Raw genomic sequence first — 23,497 nt, 5'->3', positions numbered from 1 at the left:
AGTAGTGTTATTTTGAAATGTTTGCAAACTAAAAATGTAATCCAATAAACCTGTAAAGAAAATCAAGAAGATACATATACCTGCATTCTTTATACGTTTTCTACTTAAGTTTTCTTTCAAATAATTTAGACATATATAGCATTTATCATTAATCATACATATGTCAAATTTTATCACCTCCCGTTTATTTAGTCTAGCCCATCAAAAGACTAGATATTATATGGTTTTGATTACTTACTTTCATAATTGTGAAATACATAAAATAAAAGTATACTTTCAAAACAGAAGTATAACATGCATATACTACCAATTTATCAAGAATTTTGAAATAATATTCGGATATATCTAAGCATACTTGTACTACACAATTTGTATATAGACAGCTAAAAACTACAAAAACCTATTACATGCAGTCCACTATATTAGGAGCAAAGGCTTAAGTTCAGTGGAGGATTGTACAAAACTGTTAATAATTACTTCATTGTCCAGCTCGTCTAACATTTCCTTTTCAATGGATAGTAACATGTAAGATTCCAAGTTTTCCTCAGACATTGAATTTCTTAACCTTGTCTTTATAATCTTCAGTTTTGAAAATGCCCTCTCGCACTTTACTTGGGTAACAGATAATGTGCAAATTATTTTATATAGTTCATAAAGGTTATCATATGCCTTGTCATGAAGTCTGTTGGAAGCTAGAATTTTCAGTATACAAGATGGGTAAGTAGTGTACATTTTACTGTTGGTGCAACTGCTGCCCACATTTTCACCATCATGAAACAATAACTTTAAAACATCAAAGTTTGAAGCAAAAAAAAAAATAAAATAAATAAAATAAAATGCCAATTTCACTTGATCTCTGATGATTTGTGGAAACAACTTGATAATTTCTCTCAATGCTTCATTTTTAAGACCTTTCTCAGCAATTGTTTTAAAATTTGTAGGGTCCAAGCAAGATAAATCTTTATACAACTGTTTGTGTTGTACAAAGCGGGATTCCAGTGACTGAACAATATGATCCATTATTAAATTAAACACATTTATTCTAAAACCAACCAGGGGATCTGAGGAGCTTCCTTCATCACTAGCAAGTTCATCTGCCAATTTTATCTTCTTCTTTCTCTAAACTGGCAATGCATCTTCCAAAGCATCAATTTTAAATGTTATCTGTTCATTCAAATTCATCTACGAAATTTCCTCATTACATTTCATTACAAATTCAAAAGCCTTGCTGTGGATATTATCAAATGTTCTTGTCTGTTCCTTCAACTTTGTTGTAGCTGTACCAAACTCCATGCAGTAAACATATCTTATCCATTGATCTGCAGGTATTTTGATAAAAGGGCTGTAGTTTCAAATATATACAAATAAGTAAATGCAGTCAATATGGTTTCAAACTTTTCAAGACTTTGAAGAAAAACGTTGCTTCATACTTTGTTTTTGCATCAAACTTGTCTGATTCTTGAATCATTGTTAAGTATACCAATAAATCCACACAAGTAATCACAGAAGCATCATCAAAGCATCTGAATATAGTTGTTGCTGCATTTGATTTCCCTGACCATCTAGTCTCACCTATTAGTTTTAATAGTTTTATTTTTTCTTGTCCCAGATGTTTTCCTACCACTTCTATCCATACAGCCATTCGCTGATATGATGCTTTGATAAATGTAGCTAAATTCTGAAGCCAATTGAAAAAGGAAACCTCAGGCACACCACATTTTGTAGTCTCAGTTATCACTAGATTCTAAACATGGGCATACCACCATACATGAACATGTTGATCTGCCACAACAGCAATTCTACTTTGTAAACCCTTGTACTGCCCATGGTAGCTTGCAGAGCCATCTGTGCTATCGGATACACATTTTTCTGGGTCAGTTTTATGACGTTGTAACGTTTTGATTAATAGATCGAAAAGTCCCTGTCCTGTTCCATCATTACTTGGTACAACTGAATGTAGTCGCTCATAGATATTACCTTTAAGCACATATCGAATTATAATACTAAACTGATCAATGGATGAAATATCTTGCGTTGAATCAACCTGTATAGAATAGTATTTTGTTGATTAACTTCTTGCACAATTTTTTCTTGAATCACATTTTTCATAATGTTGATTAAATAGTTTATAGTTGTTTTACTCAGGTATGTAACAAGTCCACCACGACCTTTACTGTGAACCTTTCCTTGTTGTTCTAATCGTTTCATTCTCTGCTCAGACTTGCTTTGCACCGAAGAAACATGAGCTGCCATAGTAGTGTCATATTTTGCCATTAACTGCACTATAGCTAAAAAATTACCATGATTCAAAACATCGTTATCTAAAGTGTAGGCCAATTCATTTCTGTGACCTCGAAAAGGAATTGCTTGTTTGCTGAACATCTTTATGATACCTATAATTCTCATAACAATACTTCTCTGCTTCAATACTTCTTTTCTCCTTTTATTCAGTGAAATAGGCCCTGGAAGCTTATAGCTATGTCATGTTTCAATATCAACATTGCACTTATTTTGCCATAGACCGTAGTGCAGCAAGAATCAGCTTATCACAAATTATAATTTTGAATTTTCATTTCCTTGACATTTTTTCATCATCTTCGCAAGATCTATCAGATGCTGATAGACCAAGAGGACATGTTACCAAAAAAATCAGTGCAACTCACTTCTTAAGGAAGTCAGTCAAGGTAATAACACTTCAGTCACTAGTCAAATACATTACTGTACTGCTACAGAACTGATGTGACTGTGTCCGTGGACGACGGCTGAGGTTTGTTGAGCCACAGCAGTCCTACCACTGCACAGTTGTGCAAGGAATTGTCTTTTTCAATGCCCACAATGCACTTTAGATAAGGGATCGTCCCCGTGTGTCAATGCGTGTATTAACATGCGTAATATATACTTAGTTAACTTATATAAAATAAAAGATATCCACAGATGGCAACCTACATGACCCTAACGAAAATCGTGATATTTTAATCTTGACAACAGTGACTGTGATCGTGTTCCGTACCTGTACGATACTTGTGAGTTGTTCTCTCTCTCTCATACATACATACATATATCACACATACACACACAACACCGTGAGAGAGAGAGAGAGATTTGATTGATTAAAAGGAATGTTTACCCAGCTCTTTGAAAGAGAAGGCTACATATAAAGTATACACACATATATACATACATACATCATATATATATATATATATCTATATATATATATATATATATCATATATATATATATATATATATATTAGAGGTGTATCGGATGTCTGAAAATTTGATTTGCGGATGCGGATATCAACTTTTTAAAATTTGTGGATGCGGATGCCGACACATATATCAAAAAATGAAAAATGCGGATGCGGATGCAAATGCGGATATTTGATGGCCATACCCTCGCGGATGCGGATGCGGATTTTATGTAGGTCCAAGTAATTTCGATATATTTGCTTGTGATAGACGACTTTCAGCCACATAATTCAAAATTATGTGTTACCAGGATGCGGGACGGGGACCCAAGTCGTCATGCATCCCACCAACCACTTTCCATCGAACACGTTCAGTACGGAGGAGAAAAAAACATGAGGGGCGGAACTTTGACATTGTTGGAGGGTAAATTCACTCTTATGGTAAGAGGCTATGCAGGTCAGTATTATGGCAGCAACTGAAAGTTACGTGCCTTAAATTCCATAACGAACAAGAGTTCTCCTTGTGTTTGATACTCGCATCTGTTGCCATGCGTATTGAAATCTACTGTTGATTATAAAATATCTTAGACCAGAAAAACGATCTAGTAATATATAAATAAATAAATAAATATATATATATACAGGTATCTATAATAAATATAATATATATATATATATATATATATATATATATATATATATATATATATATATATATATAGATACAGGTAATACAATGGTTATATATAAAAATATATATATGATATATATATCATATATATAAAAAAAATATTATATAATATATTATAATATATATATATATATATAGATATATATATATATATATATATCATAATATATATATATATATATATATTTGTTTTTTTGTGGGGGGAGGGTAATGGGGTTAAAAGTTATTAGAAATATTACAGGATATATATAATTTGCATAAATTTGAAGAAAGAGAATGGATACATAATATTTGCTGAACTGGTTGAACAAAACTGATACTGTACTTATGTGCGTATCTGCTGTATGCTTCCATATGAACGTAAAAAGTACAAACAGTACATAAAAAGTACAAGCAGTACACAAACGTTTGTCGTTGTTTTGGCAAAAGGTTATTTCATACTCACTGCATAAGAGTGACAATACTCAAAGCCAATCTTTGCTTTCAGAGAGAGGGAGAGAGAGATTTCCAAATAAACACAATACCTTTATGATCAACAACTGCTATGAGTGACATGATGAAGTTGCTAAAACAAAAATGCCATAAAACAGGTATACTGTAACTGAGTTAATTATATCTTGTAATGTGCATCATGTATTCTGAATAAGTAAATGAAAAAGCCAAATTTAGAAAAACGACCTCTAAAGTTACCTACAATGTATGAGTATATGGATTATGGACTATTGAACACTGAGTAGGGGGTGACATCCGCATATCCGCATTCTCCAACTGCGGATGCGGATGTTGCATGTGCTGCCAATGAGGATGTGGATGTGGATGCAGATGTTGAAAACTTGTCAATACGGATGTGAATGCGGATGCAGAGTTTCTAAAAAATGCGGATAATCTGCGGATGAGGATGCGGATGCGGATATCCAATACACCTCTAATATATATATATATATATATATAATATATATAATTCACAATTATGTTAATATATATGTTTTTTCTTCTAAAAATAGCCATTTCTTTCTTATATTCGAGTTTAAAGATATTTCCTATTGATATATAGAAACACATATATTTCACAAAATGATTTCACTTACCATGCTGCATATACTAGTGACAAATAAATCTTTACTTTCCCTCACTGTCACTGTTGTGTGGGATGGACAATAACCAGTAATATTCTAAGCCAGGGCCTCTTGGAGCCCAACTAGTCATAAGTCGCTCTCTCTCTCTCTCTCTCTCTCTCTCTCTCTCTCTCTCTCATATATATATATATATATATATATATATATATATATATATATATATATGTATGTGTATATATATATATATATATATATATATATATATACAGTATATATATATATATATATATATATATATATATATATATATATATATATATAGGCTATATATATATATATATAGTATATATATATATATATATGTATATATATATATATATAGATATATATATATAACCTTACATTTAGAAAGGAATTTGTTCAGTATTGAAATTTTCCATGGTCTTATGTGTAAAGGGCCCATGTGTAAGGGGCCCACTTGCCATCGGGCAAGCTGGCAACCTGGCCAGTCCGCCACTGTGCTTGATTACTGTTCCGCACCCTTTCATTACAAGTTTAGTTGACTCTTCTTATAATTATCACACATATCATAATAGTGTACAAGAGAATATTTTATCATTGTTGATATTTCATGTCTAATTATATAGAAATATTTATTGAGAATGACTGGAGGAAGAATGTCTGCAGCTCAGTTGCTGTAGAGCCGGAAATAGAGAAGAATGGCGAGCCATGATTGCCATCGTCCTTTGGGATATGGCACCTGGATGATGATGATAATTTAAAATGGAAATTTGTAAATGTTGGCTACACATTGATACTATTACCCATAGCAAAAGGGTGTGTGCATAAGCAAGTTCTCTACACACACACAATTGAATTTCTTTTGAGTTGTAAAGCAAAAAATTATAAAATACAATGAAAATGTAAATGAGAACAGTATAAAATAAATGTAAAAAGGTGAAGGTACGTGTGTGTTTTAGGCTTTAATGGAAGCGATTCCTCAGTTGCTGTTCTCTCTCTCTCTCTCCTATTTTTTTCTCTCTCATTTTTTTCGTTTTGTTTGCTTTGTTCTTAATGTATTCCATTACAAATAACAGTACAGTACCTATCCTTTCATAAAATGTGGGAAAAGCATAAATGTAAAAACATAAACAAAGTTCATTTAGTGAAGTCAGAAGCCTGCCTGCCCCTTTCCACCCATAACCCCCTTGATTTTTTACCACCTCGGCGTGGTGAGGGGGCTCTTGAATCTCAGGAATTTTTTCCTGGGTTCAAACGCGAGAGAGTCCCATATATCATTAAATATTTATTTGGATCAATTTTTGTGAAATTTTCCACTTTTGCTAAAATTTATTGGACCTGATAAATAGGGAAAGATATGGTTCGGAATGGTTTTATATCCAAAGCTAAATAGTGGGAACTGTGTTAGGACCATCAACTGCCCAAAAATGTTCGGACCTGAGAGACATTAGGCGTAACTACTCTGCAACACTGGGCCACAGATTCCTGGGGGTTTGGCTCAGAGGATAGGACTCTCAGCATTCTATCCAGTTTGCCCATAATACGTTTAGGGTGGTGATGATTGTATTCTTGTTATACTCTCAGTCATAGCAAGTGGGTCTGTCTTACACTTGGGCCACTCCAATTGTATTGTGCCGCCCCCTGTTGGACGTAGACATTTCGGAGTCAGCTCCCACTTGTGCTATTGGTGGAAGAGTAAAATCCATGAAAGGCTAATGATATCTTTATAAAGTTTTCAGGTTAAATTTTTTTTATTTGATCTTTATGAATAGCAGGAATACAGAGTCGAGTACCCCTGGGCCCTCTGATAATACTATTTTGGCACGTGACGACCTTTGCACCCACCTCGGAGATTGAATATTCTCAAAATGTTGACGACCCATGTGAGAAAAAGGATATCTCAGTAAAAAAAAAAAAGGACCTGGCATTGTTACAATAGAACCTTTCTCCCTTGAGCCAGATATTTCTGTGCCTGTGTCCCCAACAAGACAAGGAACATAGTTCAAACTTTTCAACTACGGCCCCTTTGGAGCCTAAAAGAGTACATAAAAAAATACAGACCTGACTCAACCTTGGTTCACTTTGATTTCCTCTTTGGAGAATCAAACGACCAAGTTTCTGAATTCACAAGCTGACCAAGATTTGTCTTTTATTGAAATTGGAAAATTACTTGTGGAACCAATGCTCACCACAAGAGGTGAGCATAAGACAAATAAAAAAAAAACGGGAATGGTTAGTTGAAACAACCAGAATCCAGTCAGAAGTTATCAAAACATTAAAAAATATATAGACAGATATTAGTGTCTAATCCATTGTTTTAGAGGTTGCTGAGAAGAATACAGTGATACCTCGTTTTACGAATTTAATTCATTCCAAGAGCGAGCTCGTGACATAAAATTCTCATAGACCGAACAGTTTTTCCCATAAGTAAATGGAAATCACTCGATGCGTTCCACACATCCATAAATACACATTTTTATTTTATTTTTTTTTTTGGTTTTGTTAAAATTATAACCCCTAACATCAGAAATGAATACCAAATTAATCATTCTAAATGAAAAATAAATACAATTGACAATTTAACTCGCACTTTACCTTTGAGGAGTGTCACTGCTGGCATGATGGAGACGAGAGGAGGAGGAGGGGGTACTTGTTAGAGGGAGAATCTCCCTCCATGAGAACTTCTAGTTAAATGTCTCGAGGTCTCTCTCTTAAATGACATTCACTATCACAACTGAATCACTTACTTTACGTTTTCTGGACACATTGTCGTCTTTTTTTATATCCTTTCGTTCAACATTCACAAGGAACCTATCTGGAGATGACTGCCTTTGTCTTTTCTTTAAAATTTTATGGAAATGGGTTACAGCAATGTCGGTAAATAGGTTCGCTGCATGCCCTACCAAAGCCTTATCTGGTTGATGTTTTTCTATCAAATTTTGCAAGCTTTCCCACTGTTTCAACATTTCCCTAATTTTGCTAGAAGTGATAGGTTTTTCAATCTGTCCCTCCTCCTCCTCAGATGAAATGTCCTCCTTGACCTCTTTTTGCTGCTCCTTATGCAACTCCAACATCTGCTCGCTATGCTCATCCAGAAGATCATTGTAGTCGTCCTCGTCCACCTCCAGCCCTACTGACTTGCCCAAGGATACAATTTCATCATCAACTGCCTCCTGGATAGATTCGAATCCCTCAAAATCTTGTTCAGGAACGCTGTCATGCCGCAGTTTCTTCATGCAGAATTGAGGGTTCTCTTGGTGACCCCTTCCCAGGCTTTGTCAGTCAATTTGAAGCAGCTGATGATGTTGAAGTGGTCTTTCCAAAACTCTCAGAGGGTAAGGTTGGTCCCTTATGTGACCTCGAAGCAGCGCTGGAACATAGCTTTTGTAAAACTGCTTAAAATTCGAGATCACCTGCTGATCCATGGGTTGGAGTATTGGAGTGGTGTTGGGCAGCAGGAACTTGATTTTAATTAATTTAAATTTATCTACCAAGTCATCTTCAATGGCTGGAGGATGGGCAGGAGCATTGTCCATAAGCAACAAGGCTTGGAGTGGGAGGTTCTTCTCCAGGAGGTACTTTTTGACCTCCGGACCAAAAACCTTTGTTGATCCATTCAACAAACAAGATCCGGGTCACCCAAGCCTTATTGTTAGACCTCCACATCACTTTCAGTTGCTTCTTCTGCCCCTTGTTCTTTTTAAAGGCTCGTGGATTCTCCAAGTGATATACCAGGAGAAGTTTAATTTTGCAATCACCACTTGCATTGGCACAGTAGCAGGGTTAGATGGTCTTTCATGGGCTTGTGACCGGGAAGGGCCTATTCTTCTGCTGTAATGAAGGTCCTCCTGGGCATCTTCTTCCATAACAAGCCAGTTTCATCGCAATTAAACACTTGTTGCGGAATGTATATCTCAGAATCCACGAATCTTTTAAAATCGGTAACGAACGCCTCTGCTGCCTTCATATCGGAGCTTGCATCACCCCCATGTCGCATAACACTATGAATGTCAGTTCTTTTTTTAAAGTTTTCAACTTTTTTTAAAGTTTTCAAACTAACCACGGCTTCCCTTAAAAGTTTCTTTTTCTGTGTCTACTGATATGCCTGGCTCCTTTTTAACAAGGTCACCATATAACAACCATACCTTTTCACAAATAATGTTCTCAGTTATCGTATCTCCTGCTAACTGCTTGTTATTTATCCAGATGAGAAGCAACTTTTCTACAGTATCAAGAACATGTGGCCATTGTTTTGTCACTGTAAGGAGCCCTTTCACAGCGTCTGTTGCTTTGATTTCTTCTTTTTTCTTGAGAATACTACAAATTGTCAATGTTGTCCGATTGTAAATCTCGGCCAGGTCTGACACACGTGTATCTTGTTCATGCTTGTCAATAATTTCCTTTTTCAATTCGACATTTATCATCTCCTTTTCCTTACCATCTTTCTTAATCTTCTTGGGGGCCATTGTCTAGATGCTGTACAGGACGTATTTCACTGCTATCTTTATGGGGAACAATAGTGATCACAATGAAAGAACACGCGGTCAAAACTCTTAAAATCACTTCTAAATAGTAAACGATGCTACCGAACAAAGTGTCACTGAGAGAATGGAGATGGAGGGCTGATCAAGGGGTTGGGGGGGGGATGGGTAATGCGAGCTTACGGGCAATAAAATGGCGTAAAAAAACAAGTGAACATTGCGTGGTGGTGTAAGGGAACCATGTGACTGCTTTGTGAGATGCAGTCGTTAGTACTTTTCCACAAAAAATGCATGCGTGGGAGGGAAATTTTTACTCGCTGTCCAAAACAATGCTTGTACACCGATTTTACTTTTCATGCTTGTATACCGATTTGCTCATAAACAGTTACTCGTAGACCAAGGTATTACTGTTGTGACATTCTCAATAAAGTTAAGTCTAAGTTCAATGCCGATAGGGAGGCAGATGGGAAGGGGTGATGTAAAAATAACCAAAAACGACAGATATTAGTGACTAATCCATAGTTTTTGATGATGCTGAGAAGAATAGTGGCATTCCAGATGCCCTTTAAGTCCAAGTTTAACCTCAATAGGAAAGGGGGTGGGAGGAGGATGACATGTAAAAATGACAAAAAATGACAGATATTAGTGTCTAATCCATAGTTTTCAAGGTTAATGAGATGAATAGTGACACTCCATCAACTGAATCAAATTTAAAGCTGTCCAGTTAGCAATCTGCTATTTGGGACTGGTTTCCTTATAGATGCAATGTGGTGCTGAGCCGATTTATTTCGACGATCATAGCTGCAGCATTCAACACTCTTCACATTTATGTTGAATTTGTTCATTGATAAAATTATCATTTTCAATATACAACAATAGGAGGATTTGCAGCATAGAAAATCACTTGTTAAATATATTCATCTGTATTGTGCATTATGTAATTTCTCCCTCAAGCTGATCAGTTCCTTACCGTTTTTTTCTGTGTCAAGTAGTATCACAGCACCAGGCATCTTCTTATGTCTTCCAAATGGTCTCTCTGAAGAAATGTACGTTTTGCATATCTGCAGAGCCTTTGATACTAGGTCTCTTTTTCCCAGCAGAATAGAGCCAGAGTGTTGACGTTTTACACATACTGATCAAACACTAGTCCTTGCTGCTGGTATATCTAAGCATCATCCATTTCAGTTAGTACTAAGCTCCAAAAATGCAAGAATGAGAAGAGGATAGGACACGATGTAAACTAAAAGACTTCCTGCATCACCCTTGGTTTCTTCTGGTCCATCTCTCTCAACACTTCTATCATTTCCTGGGTGAGCTCAGCAAGTGCATGTAAAGCTTCATGCTCCGGACTTCATCTTGTGTCACAGTCACACAGTCTCTTCATGTCAATTGGTACATGATCCTTAGGAATATCTCACTTATGGCTAAAGCTTGTGAAGTATGTGCAAACCTTTCCAACGGTACCAAAGAACTTAATTGTCCATGTGTAGCATATACTAGCTGATGCAAATTGAGGGAAAAGACGCCAGTTTGTAACAAGTTAGTTTTTAAACTTTAAAGTGAGTACATGATTTCAGCAGTAATTTGCTTTATGGTTGCTTTTGATTATGCTTCATTACTTTCTATGATTACGACTGTGCAGTAATTTTGAACGTGTTTTAGTATAGGGAACTTTCAAATATTGCAATAGAAATAACTGGTGTCAGATTTTGTTAATGGGGCGACTTTTCTTTATATTTATCTCCTAGCAATAGGATTCAATCCTGTGTAAATTTTGCTAAGAGATGAAAAATTGCTCTTCATTGGACCTTATTAATTTACCTGCAATCAAGGTAAAAACAAAACATTTCATATAAAATCTGGAGATTAAGAAAATTCCTGAACATGGTGAATAATATTAGATAGCTGACCATTAAGGACTCTCGGTGAGGAGCTTTGACCTACGATTTCTTAATATCAGCCCAGATGCTAAATTAATGATAATAATGCAAAAAGCGCATTACACATAAATTGTGTACTGTTCCACTGTTGTTTTAACTACGAACCATCAATATTGTATGATCATAAGTGAAGTACAACACTGTAAACCCATTCTTATTGGTTATGGAAGGAAGGCTTTCTGTATGAAGGGGAGGGTGCGCTGGTTTAATATTTTATTTTTCTTTTGAAATATTGTGGCCGGGGCAACCAACCCTTGTGGCCTCCCACATATGCCACGACACTGATCCCTTTGTTTATTTTTTCGCTAAGATTCAATAGTTTGTCAATTTTAGTAACTGGAATAGAGTCACGGTCTCCTTTTGGTGGGAAGGCTAAACCACATAATCATTGGCCTCCTAATAGCATTGTTAGGATGCAAATGTGACACCACCACTAAATGCCAGAGGCTGACATCATATTAAATAAATCAATGTATATTTGTAGTGATGGAGGTATTAAACCACCGGCCCAAAGATAAAAGAAAACATTGGGGCCATCAATGAGTTTTTTTTTTGCAAGATTCTTCATAACATTTTTTTCCATTTCTCATGCTTCAGTTTCTGTTGAAAAATACGCACTTCTTTTTTCCCTGTATTAATTTTTTGTCATAACAGCTGTTTCGCCACTTTGTGGCATTCTCAAGTGACTACTGACTTTCAATCTGGACTCACAACCTACTGTATTTATCTCATTGTGTGGTGAAAAAATGGTCTTTGACCGTGTAAAGCATGAAGTTTATCCACAAGCTAAGAGTACTGGGAACTGGGATCTTTTATTAATATTTTAAATTGGTTTTTGACAAGCAGGAACAAAAGTTTGTGTTGATGGCCAATGTAATATCTTTAGTAATGTAATTTCAGGTGTTCCTTAGGTAGTGTTGTTCTTTGGACCTTTGTTGTTTATTATCTATATAACTAGTTATATGTGGCAAGGTCTAGAGAACAAACTGATTGCATATATTGATGTTCCTAGCCTTGAAGCTGTTGTTCCTTCTCCTTGTATGTGGTTACAAAATCCTTGAAAAGAGATCTGGCATGAGTGGCATAGGCTTTGGTGCATGAAGCGTAGCCCGTCTAAAATCCAAAACACTTTTGCCCTTCCATCCTGATTTACATTTAAATGGTACAGTTTTATGTGCTAGTGACTTTTTAATATTTTAGTAGTAACTTTTAAGAAGTAATTAACTAGAGAAGCATATTTGCAATATTGCTTCCTCTGTTTCTCAAAAAGTTGATATTTTATACAGAGTTGTGTCTTGTCATGTTCATTTTGCCACATAAAATTTACTACAAAAATAAACATCCTCTGCACTCTTCTTTACCTGACCTTGCGCTAACAACACTTGGTAGGTGGCTACTACAAGCAGCGTGCCATTTTCTAACATCAGGTTTAATGTATACTATTCAGTTTGAGAGTCTCATTTTGGCTACAACTAAAATGTGGAATCGTCTGCCTAGTGCAGTGGTGGAATTTTCTGATCTCCAAATATTTATGCTAGGAGCAAATTCATTCTCCTGAATTTCAGGTATATTAGTTTTATTCTCAATTCCTTCGTAGTCATTTATTTATCACCTTTTCCCATAACTTGTCTGTCTCTCCAGGCTGATTTCCCTTTGGAGCCCTCTTCGGTTATAGTCTGTTGACTTTGCACATAAGTGTTTACAGCTGTAGATTTAAATAAAGAAACAAAGAAAGAAAAGAATTTATTTTAGTGTTCACTGCAGGAGAGGAGCCTTTCTAAGGAACAGATTCCTAGCAGAGCATTTCTACAAGACACAATAGGCTGAAAGTGAAATATATAGTGCAAAGTATTGTGAATAGATTTTATATTTTTTTACTTCGTGTTAAAATCATGCCAATTATTGACCCCCAGGCCCCTTCCCCTTCATTCATTGTGTGATATCCAGGGTCATCTTAACAGCATTATAGGACCCTGGGCAAAGCAGTACCGTGGGACCCCTACCTAGGCAACCTCTCACAGGAATGAAAATGTAAATGGTTGATAAAATCAAACAAATATATATTTATTTCATTAGTGCATGAAACAACTTGACCTCTTGTAACATAATAAAAAATATTCATAGTTTAGTATAACACTGTATTTATTTTTTAACATTATGTACATAGACTAGCATAGTGCCCCTATGCTCGTTGGGACCCTTGCAAGTGTCCAGCATGCCCTTGTGTTAAGACGGCCATGGTGATATTACCTTTCTCTGTAAAAAAGGAAAAACAACAGGGAATGAGGTACAAACCTCATCAGAAAACCATGGCTGATAAAGTGAACATTGACATGTGTGTACACACACACACACACACACACACACACACACACATATATATATATATATATATATATATATATATATATATATATATATATATATGTATATAAAATATATATATATTATATGATATATATATATCTTATATATATACAATTATACGTATATATAATATATATCATATATATTATTATATCTATTAATATACTATATATATATATATATAATCCCTGAGCAGCTTTCCCTATCGATTTTAAATTAAATTTCTTAGGGTGTGTTTGAAATGCTCTACTGAATGTGTAATAGGTAAAAAAATAGTGAATATGTCAAAGTGGTATATTTCTTATGTATGTATATTGCTATTGTAATTATTCATTACTACAATAACTCTACTTTTATTAAATCCTCTTTCAACATACAGTACCATATAAGGTAATCACATTCTGCCTCAAGTGGTTTTGCTGTCTTAGCAATATGACTCGCAGTCGTCTCATTCAGATAACAGCAGCAATGAGCCACAGTTTTACATATAGTGGCCCAAAACCAAATAGTGCCTGTAAGGTTTGATATACAGACAGAAAGGTGGATATTAATGCCACCTGCTACAGATATTTTGATGTTGCCATAATGTTTTCTTGTCTGGGTATTAGCAGCTTCCAGGGAAATTTATTATTATTTAGACAAGTAGTTCTTTTAGCAGGAGTTGATTAAGATGAGGTATGATTTTGAAATGATATTTTATCAATGAACTATAATGGTATTTATATGAATTACTGGCCAATCAGCGGCCAGGAAACTTACACAGTAACCAATGGACCAATCATGTATAATTATTTGATATTAGCCTTTATGGCTCCTATATATATGAAAATCAGGTGTGCTGCTCTCTGTTGGCGTCACTGGTGAGTTGCCATGCGCATTGTCATGCGAATCACAGAATTTGGCGACTTGTCTGAGGCTGGCGAAGGCCTGTCTCTTTCAGTGTGATAAACACAGGCTTTAGGGAGTTGGCACACTCTCCCCCTCCCCTTAGAGTTGACCAGGTCAAATATGCAGATTTCAGGAGGTTGATTACATCCCAATCTATCATGCCGTGGATGTTGATGAGGAAGGCTTTCTGCTTGAGGTTGAGGACCCGGTAGGGGCCGATGTAAGGCTGGGTCAAGGGCAGACGAAGATCATCGGTTCTGATGAATACATAGATCCTTTAGGATAAAGGACAGGCGACAAAGGGCGAATTTTCTGATGATCGTCCAGAGTCTGATGATGTCGGGTGAGGTGTTATTATCAGGGAAAAATTTGCTAGGTATCACAAGTAGATCGCCATACACAATCTCGGCTGCTGACAGGTCAAGGACCTCTTTAGGGGTGGTCCGCAGGTTGATGAGGACCCATGGAAGGTGAGTACCAGTTTTAGGAGTTGTGGCGTGACATAAGGGCTGCTTCCAAGGTGCGATGGGACCTCTCAATCAGGCCTTTGGATTCGGGAATTTAGGTAGTTTAGGTTATGTCCAGAGCTGTGACGTGAAGGTAGTGCCTTTGTGGGAGGTGATGTGATCAGGTGCGCCGAATCTGGAAACCCATTTTGAGAGGAAAGTACTAGCACATGCTGCTGCTGATGCATCTGTTATAGGGGCAGCTTTGGGCCATCTTGTCGAGGTAACAATGCCCTTTGAAGAGCGGGAAGGGTCCTACATTGTCGATGTGGACACAGGCAAAGTAGCATTCTGGTTGATGAAAGGAGCTTACGCCTGAATTTGTGTTATGCTGGAATTTGGAGAGTTGGCAAGAAGAACATTCAAGGGCCCACACCTCTGCTTCTTTTGATATACCATGCCAGGTGAAGCACTTCTTCAGGAGGGTGACTGTAGATTGTTCTGAAGGGTGTGCCAGACTGTGGTTGATGTTGAGGACATGACGTCTAAGTGTTTGTGGGATCCATGGGCGCCAGTGGCCAGTGCTGATATCACAGAGGTGGGAGGTGGGCCTATCGTTGATGAGGAGGAAATCATGCCATTGCAGAGACATTAAAGAGGTCTTACAGGCGTTGAGCTCTGGGTCCCGTTGTTGCTTGTCCGCCAGCTACTTGTAATTGAGGTTGAGGTGTACTGCATTGATAGAAATTCTGGAGAGGGTGTCAGTGACAGGGTTGTATTTCCCATGGACGTGATGAAGGGTGCAGTCGAATTTGGCAATGACTGACAAGTTGTGGTGCTGACAGGGTGACTGAGCATCAGACTGGCGGTTTATTGAATGCACTAGAGGCAGGTGGTCAGCTGGAAGGGAGAAAGGTGTGGCCTCCAAAAAATATTGGAAGTGTTTGACAGTAAGGTATGATGCCAGGAGCTTGCAGTCAAACGTGGAGTAGTTTGTCTCTGTCTTGCCGAGTTTCATGATAAAAAAACAAGGGGTTGAGGGTGACCATGGATGAACTGTTCCAAGACAGCTCATATAGCTTTGTCGTTGGCATCCATGGGAAGCAGTGGAGGATGACTTGGTGCAGGGAACAAGAGGATAGTGGCCTTGAGGAGGATGTTTTTGGCAGAGATGAAGGCAACTTCTTGGGAGGGTCACCAGGCAAGGGCCTTGGGCTTGCTTTTGTTGACTAATGGGGCCAAGCTTGAGGTGAGGCTGAGCAAAAAGTGATGATAATAATTAATCATTCCATTGACAGTGGTAAGGGTGGGGAACTTCCTGAGAGCAGTGACCTTTTTGGGCAAGGGGTGGATGCCCTCAAGTGTTATGAGGTGCCTCAAGAGTTCTTCCCTCTTGGTGGCAAAGGAAGATTTGTTGTATCAGATGATGAGGCTGTTTTCTTGCAGGCTTTGGAGGTGCTCCTCCTTTGATGCAGAAGGAAAGTCTCCCAGGATGCTGTCCATCAATTGTTGAAATGTAGCTCCTGCATTGAGGAGTCCAACGCAGGAGTAATTGAAGGTGAAGGTGCTGAAGGGTGTTGTGATGGCGGTCTCCAGGATGTCTTCAGGATTCATGGGGACCTGGAAGTAACCTTTGAGAAGGTCCGGCTTTGAGGAAATTTTTGCACTCTGCAGGAAGGTGGTTACGTCTGGATGTTAGGGAGGGGGTAGTTGTCTGCCTCGGTGATCATGTTCAGCCTTCTGTAATTCCCACATGGGCAAAGGGTGCCGTCCTTTTTGTTACTATGTGGAGGTGCGATGCCCAAGGACTGGATGCCATTTGACATACACCCATATTTGCCATTTCTGCAAAAATTTTCTTTGTAGTTTCGGGTGGTAGATGTCAGAGGTCTTAATATGGTGGAAAATACCATGCTTAGCAGGGCTTTGATGAGATTGTTGTAATTCTGGTTTGAAGACATCTGGGTATGTGGCGAACACTTAGGCAAACTCATCTTTAGTATTGGTGACATGGAGAGGCTGCAGTGATGGGCATCATGGACAGATTGGTGGCATTGACAAGGCACCTGTTGGTGACGCCCATGAGCAGTTGGTGTGTGCCAGGATATCCGGCCCAAGGAGAAGTATTGAGACGTTTGCAAGCCAAAACCGCCAGTGATACTTTCTGTCACAGGTTAAGGGTGAGATGCTTCTGACTGTGCGTTTCTGGTGGGCTGACTGGATACATACAGAAGGGAACGGCAAGCCCGTGTTGACCAAAAAGCGAGTACCTGTGGTGGAATCAAGGATAAAAAAAGACATAGGTGCTGATAGAACATGTATGATTGGATGTGTTGGGATTACAGTTATATTTATATACATTAGTATAGCCCCTGACTGGTCGATATGTACCTGCTATGGCTACCACAAGGGGTGGTAATCATTTCACATGTTTTTTACCATGGGCATCCTAGGAGGCAGTTCTTGGAGGCAGAGCTGAATCTACAGTGTTATTGGCAAAGCTGAAACAGAGCAGTGAGTGCTGGTGTGTGTGGTTGGCACCCTTGGATTTTTGAAGGCGGGATGGGCGGAGGTTTGTCCTGGAAGTTTACAAGGGTTTCATGGCCATGGTGGCCTCTGTGGTGTTAGTAAGGTCGTCTGTCACTGAATGGTTGGATGTTCCAAGATGGGCAGTAAAGGTGTGGACATGTCGGTGGTTTACAGCAGCATGGACATCTGTCATATTGTCGCTAGGGTGGCGAGGGTATTGTCAGCTGCGTCTTTGATGTCGGTGAGTGCTGCCCTTAATAATTAAACATTGGCAGACACTGCAGCCAGCAGGCCTTGAGGATGTCAATTGATTTAGGAGAACTGTCTGCTGCAGGAGGAGATGGGCGAGGGCTCTCATTTCAAGAAGGGTGGCAGATGGGCATTGATCACCATAAGGTTGCGTCAAAGATCTGCTGTTCATGAACGGCTGGGGATGGCGTGAATCTGTCTAGTAAGATCTTCTTCAGATCTTTGTACTTGACAACGTCAGTGCCCATAGCGTCCAGCCACTCTGTTACCTGGGGGAAGAGGTGCTCCGGCAGGGTGGCAAGAATGTAATCTGCCATTGATGATAACTGTACACCCTTGATTCGGAATGTGACTCCAGCTTAATGGAACCAAGTATAGCCGTTAGTCGGTGTGAAGGTCGGAAGTTTGACTTGGGTGATGGTATCAGCAGGTGTAGCAGAAGGGGATGGTGATCTTTTGTCGTTGGAAGTATCAGACATCTTTGCTGGGTGTTGGTGTGGCAGGGTCACCACTTTAGCAGGAGTTGATTAAGATGAGGTATGATCTCGAAATGATGTTTTATTAATGAACTACAGCGAATTTATATGAATTACTGGCCAATCAGCAGTCAGGAAACTTAACAGTAACTAATGGACCAATCATGTACTATTATTTGATATTAGCCTTAATGGCTCTTATATATATGAAAATCAGGTGTGCTCTCCGTTGGCGTCACTGGTGCGTTGCTATGTGCATTGTTGTATGAATTGTGGAATTTGGTGACGTGTTGTCTGAAGTTAGTGACAACCTGTCGCTTTCAGCATGAAAAACAGACTTTAAGAGCTGGCACATTCCCAGAATTTTCTGACTAATGAAACCCCTTTACAGTTGCTTGGTACTTAGCAGAGCCCCCTACAACCCTCTCACCCAATATAGAAGGAAACACCCCCTCTACACACACACACACATACAGACATGCAACTATACAAAAGTACAGTTTAGTAAGTACTCAGCATCAAAATTCTTACCTTATTTAATGTGGTGGGCAAGTTTGTTTCTAGGAACAGAGACCATCAGAATCTGAAACTATGTTATCTGCAGATGCATATCAGGTGCTGTATTCAGCTTGCTTCAGAATTTGTTTTTGGTTGCAAATATAGCAAGAAAGAGCTGCTTCTCACATGTATGTTGTTGCAAAAAACATGTTTCAATGCTCTTTTTGCTATTTTCAGTCACTTACAGATTCTGCTTCATCACATTATCTGCATCCATGAATGGGCTGTGTAGCCATGCTTTGAAAAATACTCTCGTAGATTATCTTTAATCACTATAGGTGCTGAATCATAGTCTCTTGAACTGTTAGCCAGTTCTAAGGAGTTTTTGTTCAGGAATGCATCGCAATTTGGTAAATGCTATCTGGTTTTTCTTTTCACAGCCGATCCAGAACACAATCTTAAGAAGAAAGAACTTAATTCTGTCTTAAACTTGGTTCAGAGAAGACTTGTGCTCTTTGAGAAATACTTCAATCTCATTTCTCAATTCATATACATGTGAAAGAATTTTACTGCAAGATAGCCAATGCACCTCTGTATGCAACAGCAGAGTTCTGTGAATGGACCCCATCTCAAGACACACTGAGGTCTAACGTAGATTAAATTTACTACCATGACTACTACATTAAGTGTCTCTTGTTGATAACTTAGCATTTTTTTCAAAGCTAGTGCCTCTCTATAAAGGGAGCAGTGTCTATGGTCCGCAGCAGGTGCAACGTTTTTATGAGACCAGTAACACCCTTTACAAGGCCTGTCATTGCCTTTGCACCATCAGTGCACACAGCTATGCACAGGTCCCACCTAAGATCATTTTTGGTGAAGAGAGTGTCCAAGATCTTAAGTATGTCCTCACCTCTTCTTGTCATTTCGATAGCTTGGCACTGCAGCAGATCTTCATGCACAGACTAATCTGAAACATGCACAAACACAAGGAGGACAGCTAGACCTACAATGCCCATAGATTCATCAAGGTGAAGCTCACAGGACTTGTTTTTACGTGATGTATTAACACTCACAATTTTCTGCCATTTTTTGATTCGGTGTGACACTCTGTCATTTAACAAGGGTATAGCGTTAAGAATATTGTTATGTTTTTCTCCTAACATACAGGAAATCACATCTTTCATGCACAGTTTCAGTAAAGATTTTGCAATCATATGAGCTTCACCAGCCTTAGCAAAGTGGTAACTTAGTGATATAAGGATTCAAGTGCATTTTTATTGTATTGGTAAGCAATTGCTTGAAGGAAGCAATACTCCCTTTTAACTGATCTTATTTTCTTATGAAATAATCACTGTGTTTGTTAACGAGCTGTGGTTACTTGGTTTCAAGGTGCCTCCTCAATTTTGCAGGATTCAACTACTGTTAGCCGAAACTTTATTACATTCAACGCAATGTCCATCAGGAGCAGTTTCATCTCCAACAGACATGAAGCCAAATTTTATGTAACTCATCAAAATTGTGCTTCTTTGAATATCCAGTAAGTGATTTAGCTCTTATATCTTGTGTCACAGAAGTAGAGGTATACGATTTATACAGAGATTTTGTTACATCTCTAGCTGCACCTCTCTGTTCAATACACTCACTACACTCGGTAAAATCAGTACAGGGCTACACCTAAGAATTTTTTTGTGCGTGGGCATTGGACTTTTTTTTTTTTACTTAGTTATCACATATAAAATGTAATACGCGATTTCTGTACGCTTATTTCAGATTTATGTATAATTTATCAATATTTGATCATACTTACTGAAAATTTTATGCAATAAAACACTTTTGTCATATTTTAGTAAATAATTTTGTTTAACTACAGCAACAAATAGTTTGACAAATTCTGTCTTTTAAAAAAAAAAGCAGTGTTTTAATTACATTTAAATAATCTACAGACCTTTTGGGCAAAATTAATTTAGTGGGTGGGCAATAAGATTTCATAGGTGGGTAGTCGCCCACCCAGTTGGCATGTTACGTTTAGGCCTGAATCACCTTGCACCTCCGGCCGTAAGGTTTGGTATTTCAAACAGTTTTCCATTTTAGAAATTTAATTATACAGGGAACAACAGAAGAATGCCGCGAAACACACGCGTAACGATGCTCTGCGCGAGTATCGGGGATGTGTACAAACTTCAAATGGACCTGTTCACTTCACTTACAGTCTCTCTATCTCTCTCTCAAATACAAAAGATTTCATCACTTTCATATTTCATTTTATCAATTCCTGTTCTAATAAGCATATAAATAAAACTACTTTCATCAAATGTACACACATATATATATATAAATATATCTATATATATATATATATATATATATATATATATATATATATATATATATATATATATATGTATGTATGTATGTTGTTACTATGTCCACATCATGAACTACCGCAAGCACATACGTTTAAAAACAGGTTTAATTATGAGGAGGAGAATTACACACAAAACAACACTTCAAAGCACTTTTATTATGCTTAAATAACAAACACTTGCAGATACGACCGGTATCTAAGAGCTCGGGTAAATTCATGGAAAAATAATTAATAAATATAATAAAACAAAAAAACTTAGCTGACGTTCAAACAAGCAGTTCTAGAGGTCTCCGAGTGAATAGGGAGTATTTGAAAACCATTTCTTGAGCGAGAGGTTCTTCTTCAGCCACCGATACGAAGATACGCCTGGAAATCACAATCCAGGAATGAAGCCACAATTCTGATATTCCCACATCTAAACCGGCCACACCAACGTAACTCGAGAGGGCCAACGCTGCTTCTCATACAGCCACAACCATCAGAAGGGAACGGAATTGATTGCTCCAACTCAACGGCGAAACACCGGATCCAACAATGTATCTTCTAAACGTATCAGTGACCTTCCTTGAAGACAGACACCTTCTCACTGCCGACCATAACTCTCGTTGCTGTGACGTGACCCCCGAAACCTTCGTTCCTGATCGATAAATGGGGAACAAGTAGTTAACTGGCATTTGGACAATTGTCTAAATCTTTTTCCCGAACTATTCAAAACAGAATTACTTATTTATATTACACCTCCCCCCTAAAAAAGGAAAAAATATATATGTAATATATATTTTGCATCCAACAAATATCAGGTCAAAAAATATAGCAAGTCACATTCTTGACAATGCATCCGGAATGACGTTCTCCTTTCCTTTGATATGTAGGATATTCAAATCGTAGGGTTGTAAAAATAGACTCCATCTTGTTAATCTCTGATTATTGTTCCTGAAACGATTCAAATATTTTAATGGGTTATGGTCTGTATATACGGTTAATGAAGAGGTGGTACTGGTATATACCTCAAAATGTTGTAAAGCCAAAATTAAACCCAAAGTTTCTTTCTCAATGGTGGAGTATTTCTTCTGAGAATCATTCAGTTTCTTAGAGTAAAAGGCAATAGGATGCTCTACCCCAGTGTCGTCTTCCTGCAGTAATACTGCACCAATACCAATGTCACTGGCGTCCACTGCTAGCTTGAAAGGAATAGAAAAATCTGGTGCTTTCAGAATAGGGGAAGTAGTCAAAATAGATTTTACTTTATCAAAAGCTTCCTGGCACTGGTTATCCCATTTAAAATCAACCCTTTTCCTCAACAAATTTGTTAGTGGTGCAACTATATCTGCAAAATTAGCCACAAACTTTCTATAATATCCGGCAAGACCCAGATATCTCATTACTCCCTTTTTATCTTTAGGAACTGGAAAGTCTAAAATTGCTTTAATATTTGAATCTTTTGGTGCTACTTTGCCATGACCCACTTCGACCCAAATAAACTACCTTGGCTTTCCCAAATTCGCATTTATTTAGGTTCACTACCAAACCTGCTTCTCTGAGTTTCTGTAAAAATGCAGCAATTTTCTTGACATGCTCTTCCCACGTATCACTAACAATTACCACATCATCTATATACGTAGTGCACCCTTCAAGGTCTTTGGTAATCATATTCATGAGTCTCTGAAAAGTACTACCCGAATTTTTCATTCCAAATGGCATGACATTGCAGGAATATAAACCAGTGGGTGTAACAAAAGCAGATATCTCTTTGGCTCTGTCTGTCAAACCTACCTGCCAATAACCCTTCAACATGTCAAACTTGCTGATAAATCTGGCCTTTCCAATGCGATCAATACAGTCATCCACCCTAGGAATTGGGAATGAATCTGTCCTGGTGACTGCATTTACCTTCCTGTAATCAAAACATAAACGGTATTGACCATCATTTTTTTTGACAAGTACTACAGGGGAACTCCACTGGCTGCTACTATGTTCAATCATTTATGATCGAGCATATATTTTACTTCCCGTTCAACAATCTCTGCCTTTTGTGGATTCAAGCGATATGGGTGCTGTTTAATAGGATTTGAATTGCCAACATCAACATCATGTTGTAATGAGCAGGTCCTGCCCGGAACATCTGAAAATACATCTTTATAATCGTAGAGTAAATCACTCAACTCCTGACCTCTACTTTCCTCAAGATGAACCAATTTATTCTTCAAATTCCTTAAAGCATCTGAATTTGAAATAGGCCAGTCTTCAACCTCAGTCTCAAGTTTAAGTTTCTCTTGATTA

At 37.8% G+C, this 23,497-nt stretch overlaps 1 protein-coding gene across 1 annotated transcript in view; it reads left to right on the top strand.

The window, feature by feature from the left end:
* The window catches only part of LOC135223641 (peptidyl-prolyl cis-trans isomerase-like 3), a 282,632-nt gene that overhangs the window by 239,614 nt on the left and 19,521 nt on the right, over nucleotides 1-23,497 (top strand). Inside the window, exon 5 of the mRNA XM_064262276.1 lies at nucleotides 20,262-20,389. Within this exon, the coding sequence (XP_064118346.1) occupies nucleotides 20,262-20,358 (97 nt within the window). The 3' untranslated portion in view covers nucleotides 20,359-20,389. The remainder of the gene's footprint in view (nucleotides 1-20,261; nucleotides 20,390-23,497) is intronic.

This window comes from Macrobrachium nipponense, chromosome 10 (genome assembly GCF_015104395.2).
Source record: "Macrobrachium nipponense isolate FS-2020 chromosome 10, ASM1510439v2, whole genome shotgun sequence".
Lineage (NCBI taxonomy): Eukaryota > Metazoa > Arthropoda > Malacostraca > Decapoda > Palaemonidae > Macrobrachium > Macrobrachium nipponense.
The sequence above is the reverse complement of the archived record's forward strand: the minus strand, read 5'-3'. Positions and strand labels throughout refer to the sequence as shown.